Source organism: Helicoverpa armigera, chromosome 4 (assembly GCF_030705265.1).
Source record: "Helicoverpa armigera isolate CAAS_96S chromosome 4, ASM3070526v1, whole genome shotgun sequence".
Classification (NCBI taxonomy): Eukaryota; Metazoa; Arthropoda; class Insecta; order Lepidoptera; family Noctuidae; genus Helicoverpa; species Helicoverpa armigera.
Window position 1 is genome coordinate 4,117,779 of NC_087123.1, and position 9,373 is coordinate 4,127,151.

Genomic DNA, 9,373 nt, shown 5'->3' on the forward strand with positions numbered 1-9,373 from the left:
TCTGACCTCCTCAAGCCAGTTACCCGGGCTGACTACCCGTAACGACTGCCAAGGATGTTCAATGACAGCCGGGACCTACAGTTTAACGTGCCATCCGAAACACAGTAATTGGTGTCTAAGATATACTCAGAAAGTACATACAAACTTAGAAAAGTTGCGCATTGGTACTTGCCTGACCTGGAATCGAACCCGCGCCCTCATACTCGAGAGGTTGGTTCTTTGCCCACTAGGCCACCACGACTTTTTATTTATTTCAAAATAGACGAATAGACGAATTTATTTATTTATTTCAAAATAGAAGTCTTAAAATGAGCAATTAAAAGTGCTAGTAACTTTAGTATTTTTTACGTTTCTCCTTACTATAGTCTGTTTTTTAATCTCGTAGACTAAATTGACACTTGCAAAATGTCAAACTTTCTAATAATATTGCTAGCTCTGTGGTGCAGTGTTGTACTTACGATACCGGTTCGTTGAATCGTAACTTTTTATCTATAATAGACGAATTTAATATTCATTCAAAGTTTTATATTTAAAATTCACGTACGTACACATGGCTGTACGACGTGCTACAAACTGCCAGGGATATCTGACCACGCAAAGCCATGCGTAATCATCAAGGATAAGCCCATTATTTCAGGATGACTTATTGTAAAAAGTTACGATTCAACGAACCGGTATCGTAAGTACAACACTGCACCACAGAGCTAGCAAAATTATTAGAAAGTTTGACATTATGCAAGTGTCAATTTAGTCTACGAGATTAAAAAACAGACTATAAAGCTTTCTTATGTCACCATGTTATAGAACTTACCAAGACAATCCAGCGCGGTGTTGAGCATACGTTTGTTAGTGGAAGTATGGGCTACATTGAGAGCGTGATGTATGAGCGCCACCAGAGGGGGCGGGGCTCGCTGCGCGGGGGCGGCGTCGGCCAGAGCCGCGAACACGTGAAGCGCCGCCTCCCGACCGCTCTCATTGGTCGCCGCGGAGTAGGCGGCTTCTACCGTCGTCCAGCACCACTCGCCTAGGACGCCGTAGCAGTACATCTACAGCGTAAGAGTGTTTAAATTTCCAATCATCATGGCATACATTTAGGATCCCACATCATTTAGGAGGCCAAAAAACAAATACTTTAGAGTCTGTAGACAGTTTGTACTGGCCTCGTCCTATCAAATACAAACGATTACAGCAAAGCCCACGGTATTTGGAAAAATGTTTTTAATTTTGTGATCAAAATCAATACAAACCACAAATATTGATATCGGAGATGAAGAAAGCAGCACATTAAATACATGGATTAGGATATGCATTATGACACATTACTACAAGTATAAATGGCAACTAATTGATGCCAAACATTCTTAATCTAAACTTAAATACATAGTTATGTTCTTCACTTCAGTTATAACCAGTGGCGGCTGTACCTTAAGTGCACTCGTGCGCTGAACCACCAATTCAAAAGATTTAACAATTACATTTTACTTTATCTTTATTTTTAAATTACCATTTCAATATTTATTTTACATACATTTATTATACAAAAACGTATAAAAAATTAAATTTCCAATTATGGTCAAAAAGTTGGAGCGCTTTACTAAACTAATATCGTGCGCTCCGACGAGCGCACGAGGACTGCTAATACATCTTGTATGAGATACGAATGAATACGCCTGACGCGTGAAACAAAAAATAGTTCATAGAAATGTACCGAGTAATGAGTCGGTTCCCGAGCGCCGCACGCACGTACCGAAGATTACCGAGAGCACCCGATCTATGACGAATTGGGCCGGCCGGCATGGGCGCGAGGCGACGGCAGCCATGATTGATTGACAACTTTGCATGTGCGACGCGTTAATTATTGATAACTATTTTCGTAATTGTTTTGATTCTATAATTGAACTTTTGTTATAATTGAACTTTTTTATTCTGTACTGTGTTAAGTATCAGTTGAAATGAGTATAAACATTGATTATATTAAAGAAAATAACAAAAATTTAAAAATAAACATATTTTATATCAATTGTTGTTTTGAGGAATTTTAAGATTTTAGTCATGTGCACCACCAGTTCGATAACCCACCAGCCGCCACTGGTTATAACATCATCATCATCCTCCGAGCCTTTTCCCAATCATGTTGGGGTCGGCTTCCAGTCTAACCGGATTCAGCTGAGTACCAGTGCTTTACAAGAAGCGACTGCCTATCTGACCTCCTCAACCCAGTTGCCCGGGCAACCCGATACCCCTTGGTTAGACTGGTGTCAGACTTACTGGCTTCTGACTACCCGTAACGGTTCTTCACTTCAGTTATAACAAAAACCTTTTTATTTTACATTTTCACTATAGCATAGTAGTAAATAGTAGCCACTAACCACAGTATCAGCGATATCCTGTCGATAACACCTTAACAACTCGAGATCATCTTTGGAGAGCGTGACGTCATTGGGCGCGGAAGACTTGGTGACCAGCGTTGCTAGGAGACGAGAAAACACTTCCCGCCATACTGGGTGGATGTCGTGCGTTCTGTCCATTAGGTTTAGAATTTCATCCTGGGAAATAATAAATAATGTCGGGACAAATAAATAATAAATAATGTCGGGACACCTTTTCACACACGATTGGTTAGCCCCATGGTAAGTTATTAATTAACTTGTGTTATGGGTGTTAACACAACTGATAAACTACATATAGCTACACATATACATATTTATAAATACATATTGTAACACCCAGACCACGGCCAACAAACATGCTCATCACATAAATGTCGACCGAACCGGGAATCGAACCCGGGACCTCAGATTCGGCAGTCCGGCTTGGTGACCATTGCGCCATAGAGGTCGTCTAATGTTGGGCTTTAAAAATAAATAGACATGTTCATATAAAATATTTAGTCATTAGAATGAGTCTTCAAGTTAAAGGTATCATTGTTTACGACCGCTCTCCCCCACTGTATCACTCGCCGATACCTAGAATGGTTTCTGCGCAGTCACTCGCGCAATGTTCCGTGAAGAAAAAATAATAATTGGGCAGAAGTATAAATAAGAGTAAATGATCTACTATTATTTTTTGGCGGGAAATCATCAGATGATTCCTCTCGCTGGGTGCAGCGTGAACTCTTACTGACTAAAATCCACCATGTTCCTTCTCGAGCCCTTTATGTATCAGGGCCGCGGTAACTCTTTCGAACAATCTCGTAACCCTGGCCAGAGTATTTACTCTCACTATCTCACCTGTATAGTATACCAAAAGCCAAACGTCAAGTTAGACCGGGTCTCATGCAGCGGATAGTGTCCGGGCGCCGCCTGAGCTGCTAACACGAGCTCGATGAGCTGCCTCGCTCCCCCCGAGCCCTCCACGTTGTCCCCCTCCGCCGCCTGTACCAGGGCGTGAGCGTGGCACTCGCCCAGGGAGACGCAGCAGGTTATAAGTGCTGCTAGTAGCTCCTGGGGCAAGACATTATGAGTTTTAATGGTGAAACTGCTGAATCAATTTAATTTACCCATCTCGACATTAAACACAGATGGATGATTAAAAGAATGATTTCATATGCTATGTACTTCCCTTATACAGGGTTACTGGTAAGTAGACCGCATCCTTTCAGGAGGTGATAGTATAGATCAATACGGACAAATTCGACCCTGGGATACACTGGGCAAAAGTTAACCCTTTTCAAGATAATCGAATTTCAAGATCAGCCCAACAAACAAAAAATCCTCTCATAGTGGCTAAAAATGCCAAAAATAAATTTCTTATAGGAGCCGTATTAACGCTAATAATGGTGCGTTTGGGCACAAATTACAAGAACAATAACCTCAAACCCCCCTTATATTTGCTTTATTGTCAGCTTCTTTTTCTTATATGTACTTTATTATAGCAAGCGATAAGGGAGTCATACTAATAAAAGCAAAAGGATTTGCTCTTAAAAAGCCAACCAATCTTATACATGTTTTATAATGGCGAGCAACAAGGGAGTAAAACTTATAGCGGCAAGACAAATACTATTTTATAGCTATTCGCCTTAAAATCAGTGTTTGAGATTCTGCAACAAGTGTTTTGTTGAGTGATTTTTTCAGTTTGGCAGCGTCAACGAGTATTTTAAAGAAAACAAGAACCATGATTAATTTCATTTATTTTTTTTAGTGTACCTGAATCCGAGAGTATATTGTGCTTGTTTATTGAGAAAACTGTGTGGGAATTCAAACTGTATGATAAAATGTGGTACAAAAAGTGTAATTATATCAACGCGCCCTTGAATTTGAGTAGTTTTGACGTAAAAATAGGAATAATTATTAAGGCATGTTTTTTATAACGCTTTTACAAGGGTAATATCATTCTCACAACGTCTATTAGAAATCTATAAGATTATAAGCTCTGTAATGGCAACATTTATTCCATCTGCTATCGCCATTTTATCTACCGTTAGGGTTCCTTTCGTCATTCCGTAGCTGTATTAATATTAGCTATATTACATTTGAGGTATTATCACAATGGTTGTATTTACGGAGAAGATCTCAATTTATGTCTTCTTCACTACCACTACCGTTATATTCTTCTTGACTGATTTCCTGTACTTCATTGTCATCTTCCATAAAATCATTGACGGAACCCTCAAGTGATTTATTGGTATCGGGTTGTCATTTTGTAGTATTATACTCGTAGCAGTAGAAGTGGTATAAGAATATTTTAATATGACCATCTAGAGAATAAAACCTTTTTAATGGCTATATAAGTGATTATGGATTGCATTCATTCTTGTAAAGAACATATAAAATGCAGAATATTGTTTGTTGGGTAGACATCTTATGAAATGCTCCTATGAGTGTAAAAGTATCATAGTTAGCTTATGCATTACTATTATAAGAACAATTAGCCAAATGAAAAGCTTTTATAAGGTTTTGAATATTATAAGGCTTAAAAGCATTGTAAATGCGCTTATGAGAATAACACATTTTCAATCCTTATTATAATTATGTAATTTGGACTTGTTATGGTTAACCCAACCAAATTATAAGAGTAAAGGTAATATTAGCCAAATCTTCTTATATTGTGCCATAATAAGGAACATTGACATAATGAAAGCGATTTTAGAGCAAGTATAAGAAATTAGACCTTAAACATATAATTTTATAAGAGTAGCTTGTTTGTTGGGAGTCGTCTAGGTACAGGTATTAATTTTCATTACTCGTCAAAAGTCTCGTTTTTGTGGATTTTTGTGTGTTTTTGGATAGAAGATTAATCATTTCATAATAACAAACCATAAAACTGTACAAATCACAGAGGAAATTATAGCGAACAGCAATTACTTTTTTAAAAGATATTTTCTCAAAAATATTACTCTTCATTTTTTTGTGCAGAATACTTAAAAAACATCTACATTTATCTAGCTATCCAAAAAGCCACAAAACACACAAAAATCCGCAAAAACGAGACTTTTAACTTGTAATAAAAATGTATACGTGTACCTAGACGACTTGTAAAGAAAAGATCTTAAAATTCGATTATCTTGAAACGGGTTAACTTTTGCCCAGTGTATGCCAGGGTCAAATTTGTCCGTATTGACCAGTACTATCACCTCCTGAAAGGATGCGGTCTACTTACCAGTAACCCTGTATACTTCGTTATGTACTCTAAACTCTCTTATACAACCTCATATACTCTCACTAAATATCTAAGGCACTTATTTACTTTAATACCTTTTTTCACTCCCCCTTTATACTACCCTTATATACTTCTTTATTTACTCTCTCTATTCCCTCTCTCATGTACTTGAATTGAATGTTGTTTAATTGTTTAACATGTTTTAAATCAGCTCAGGAACAAACACGCTTCACACGCGACTAATTACCTCATTGATAGAGTTGGGCACGTTGTCTCTAGCCATGAGAGGCGCTGCCAGTGCCGCTAGATCGCTCAGCAGCTGCAGCGCTGAGGCGGGGTAGTGTGATGCCGCTGTTGTCCCTCCCGCTGCACGCACAGCTGATAAACACGCTTCACATGCGTCCAGCGGCGTGTCGCTTACTGCTGGATTCCATCTGGTCATACAAGGTTTTAAAATCATCAGTACACCCGTGACCATCCATGGTCGGTGCAATTCGGCTGAAACGTCGGGTGAAGTGAAAGGTATCGTACCTTGATACATCGTATCGCGTCCCGATAGTTTTCAAATACGATCATACGTAATAAGGAAAAAGATAAATAATTATGCATTTGTGAAGCATGAATCATAGCTTATTTCTGCAAATACTTCATGATGATGAGATAGATAATCATTTACAGAAGCTTCAATTCCCATTTTTTTTTTGCAAAATATCAACAACAATAGCCAGGATAGCAGTTAAACATATTATTTAAGTTTTTTCTTTGTGTCAAACTGCCAACTTCACATACAAGAGTAAAAAAATCGGTAATACCTGGAATTGGTTTTTGTGTCGCGACTCGCACAATCTTCCATGACGACAAATAGCTAGGGAGGAACTATACTCACGTGTACAACAGTTGCACAACAGCCAACAACGCTCGACACAGGGGCATTCTATCAGGTAGGGCTCCCGAAGCGTGTTCGGCCGCATCCTCCCCTCCTAGTGTGAGCCAGCTGCAAGCGCATGTGGCTGCTGTCACCCAGGACTGCACTGTCTGCTCGGACGGAGGCTCTTTGGTGTACTCCGTACTGGAGGGAATAAAGTACAGAATAATAATCAAAAGATAGCCAAATATATTTTTGATAAGGGTACTGTGCACTGGCTTACTATGTTTACGAGTCCACCAGAGTTGGTTTGATTTAAAACTGTCTGGAGCTTAAGCATATTGTAGATTCGATTCTTATAATTCTTATGGTCAATGCAATGCTACACTTGTAATTTTAATTAAGTTTAATTTAGAAAATGTTATAAATATCAAGAACTGATTGTTTTGCAAGAATTTAATTCAAAAGCTACTACAACTTTATCACTATAGGTTTTCAACTATCATAAATAAATGCAGCAATAGTATGTTATGTATATTCTCTTATGTCATGGTTTATTTATACTCACTTGTATACAGTTTGTAAACATCGGAGCATATCATCTAAAACTGCTGGGCAAGCTTGCTGCAGAGCGGTGCGGTTCCTGCTCCTCAGTGCTGAACCCATCGTCATGCTGTTATACTGTAGAAGGAAACGTTACAAAGTCAGTAATCATTTTATTCTGGTTCGAAACTAACATATCTTATACTTAGGGTGCATCTATACCTTGCAAGTAGCATGTTGATCCACATGCATTTAAAAAAGGTGCGGGTCCAGCAACTTACGCATGTACTAAATAAAGTACTCTCCCACACTCTTTTCACTTGTGCATGTTTACTTGCTCCAGCTACATGCACTGTGTAGACGCACCCTTAATATAATCTTGGAATATCAATGGTTTACAATCTTACTGATATAATTATTATCTACTTACTTCTTCAGGTATCACAGTTAGAACTTCTAATAATAGTGTGGTATTTTCTACAGTAGACAGTGGCCTTAATATTGTAGCCAGGTCGACTGTGCCTTGTTGAAGGATAAATGCTGCCAACTGAAACAAAGATAAATAAAGTTTTTTTTCTCAGTATCAGTAAAGCATTTATATAATTTTATGATTTTTCTACAGTAATGTAATGGCAGTTCTTTGTTCTATTTCATCAATATGTACTCGCAAATTACACAAACATGAAAGTTGGCTACTTTTTAAATTTCAAATCTAAAGAACAGTGCTGAAATTTAATAAAAATTGTTTTATTTCTATATATCTTGTTTTAAAATCATAACTTACACTGATACATAATCTGTTAGTAACAATCTTGGGGCCCTTGGAGTAAGTGAATACGGCCTGCAGTAATTTATCCTTCAACTCCTCGTAACTCTCCGGTGGCACCTCGTTCCAGCAGCGCAGGATCTTTGTGTGCAGTGTTGTTGCTGCATAGAACTGAATCTCTGTGCCCTGAAGAAACAAATATAGGTATCATTTGTTTGAACGCAGAAGTAAAATTATATCCTTGTTATTTATTTATGTTTTTGGTTCCTTCAAATACAGCTACAGCATGTATGAAATCTTCACAGGTTCTTTGGCAGTTAACAGTAAGTATAAAAGTTTAATAAAATATCACACTAGTATTGTCTCTTAAGAAACAACTAATCATTCGACATAATTCGGTTTATTACCTTGCTGGGTTGCAGTAATTCCCACACGAAATTCCAAGCTTCCGGGACTCTTTGCGCAGTTGTAAGCCACGCGTGGGCCTTTGCCCTTTCGCTTTGCTCTCCATTGTAGAATACAGACACTGCATATTCTAAATTCTGAGCTGAATACTCCATTTCAGCTGTCTTATACTTTCTGCACTTCAGCACCAAGCTTAACTTTACGAGCGCACAAACTTTACTTCATTATATACATTATAGATTTATTTACAGAATCTACATAAGACAAACTTTACCATGATTTCAACTTAAAATACTAAAAAACAGTAATACTCTTATCGTATTAAAAGTACGTGCAATATTTTTTAGAATCCAAATAATCCAATGGCTGACGCTGACAGGTCAGCTGTAGAAATTTTTAGGTTCCATTTTATGCAGATCCGCTTTGAATGGATTTAGGATTTTCACTTATGCACTTCAAAATTCTTAAGCACGAGACATTTTAATATATTTTTAACCGTTATTTAATATAGGAGTTTATCAAGATTATAAGTCATGAACATTACTCAACATTTATGTCTCTTTTTTTTTATTATCTCTTCGCATTTCGGGATGACGCGGAACGAAACGTATTCAGTGCTGCCAACGTATATACAATATCGTAAAATTGTTTATTGTGGTGCACCTGAAATTTTCTCTCATTCATTCATTCAATTTATGAATGTGGGGATTCCCTCAAAAAAAGTATTTTTCAGGAGGAAATGCAAATTATACAGTCGGTTATTCGTGTGTCTCATTGGCATAGGCATTTACGGTAATGGAATGACCAGCTCATCGAAATTTCAGCGAACAAATTCATGATACGTGTCTTTAAATGCCACAAAACAGCGAACACCGCACAAGAGGCAAAAGGTCTCCATCCTCGCCTGCCGGATTGTTGGAAAGAGTTTCAATTTTATTACAGCAAGGCTGTGATCTCAACTACCTACGATCCACATGCAGAAATTGAGCGTGCCTCTGTATTCTAGCCCATATGACTCAATTAATTAGGTAATCATTTTATAGTGTACATTCTATGCATTCGGTAAGATAGGCTTAATATTTTAAATAAAGCCACTATTGCCGCCGGTCCATTGGTCCGCCCAAAGAGAAAAAGGTCCGCCCCGCCCGCCCTAGACATTGACATTCATAATTTTCTTTGTTATCAGAATAGTTCAT

General features: G+C 37.9%; 1 protein-coding gene across 1 annotated transcript in view; it reads right to left on the minus strand.

Annotated features, from left to right (window-relative positions):
• Cdm (cadmus) overlaps positions 1–8,566 on the minus strand; it is a 14,445-nt gene extending 5,879 nt beyond the window's left edge. The window contains exons 1-9 of the mRNA XM_049847309.2: positions 8,180–8,566; positions 7,791–7,958; positions 7,437–7,553; positions 7,032–7,144; positions 6,485–6,667; positions 5,846–6,032; positions 3,231–3,443; positions 2,370–2,546; positions 812–1,046 (exon numbers count right to left, since the gene is read on the minus strand). Coding sequence (XP_049703266.2) covers positions 812–1,046; positions 2,370–2,546; positions 3,231–3,443; positions 5,846–6,032; positions 6,485–6,667; positions 7,032–7,144; positions 7,437–7,553; positions 7,791–7,958; positions 8,180–8,332 — 1,546 coding nt within the window. The 5' untranslated portion in view covers positions 8,333–8,566. The remainder of the gene's footprint in view (positions 1–811; positions 1,047–2,369; positions 2,547–3,230; positions 3,444–5,845; positions 6,033–6,484; positions 6,668–7,031; positions 7,145–7,436; positions 7,554–7,790; positions 7,959–8,179) is intronic.
• Positions 8,567–9,373: the final 807 nt, after the last annotated feature.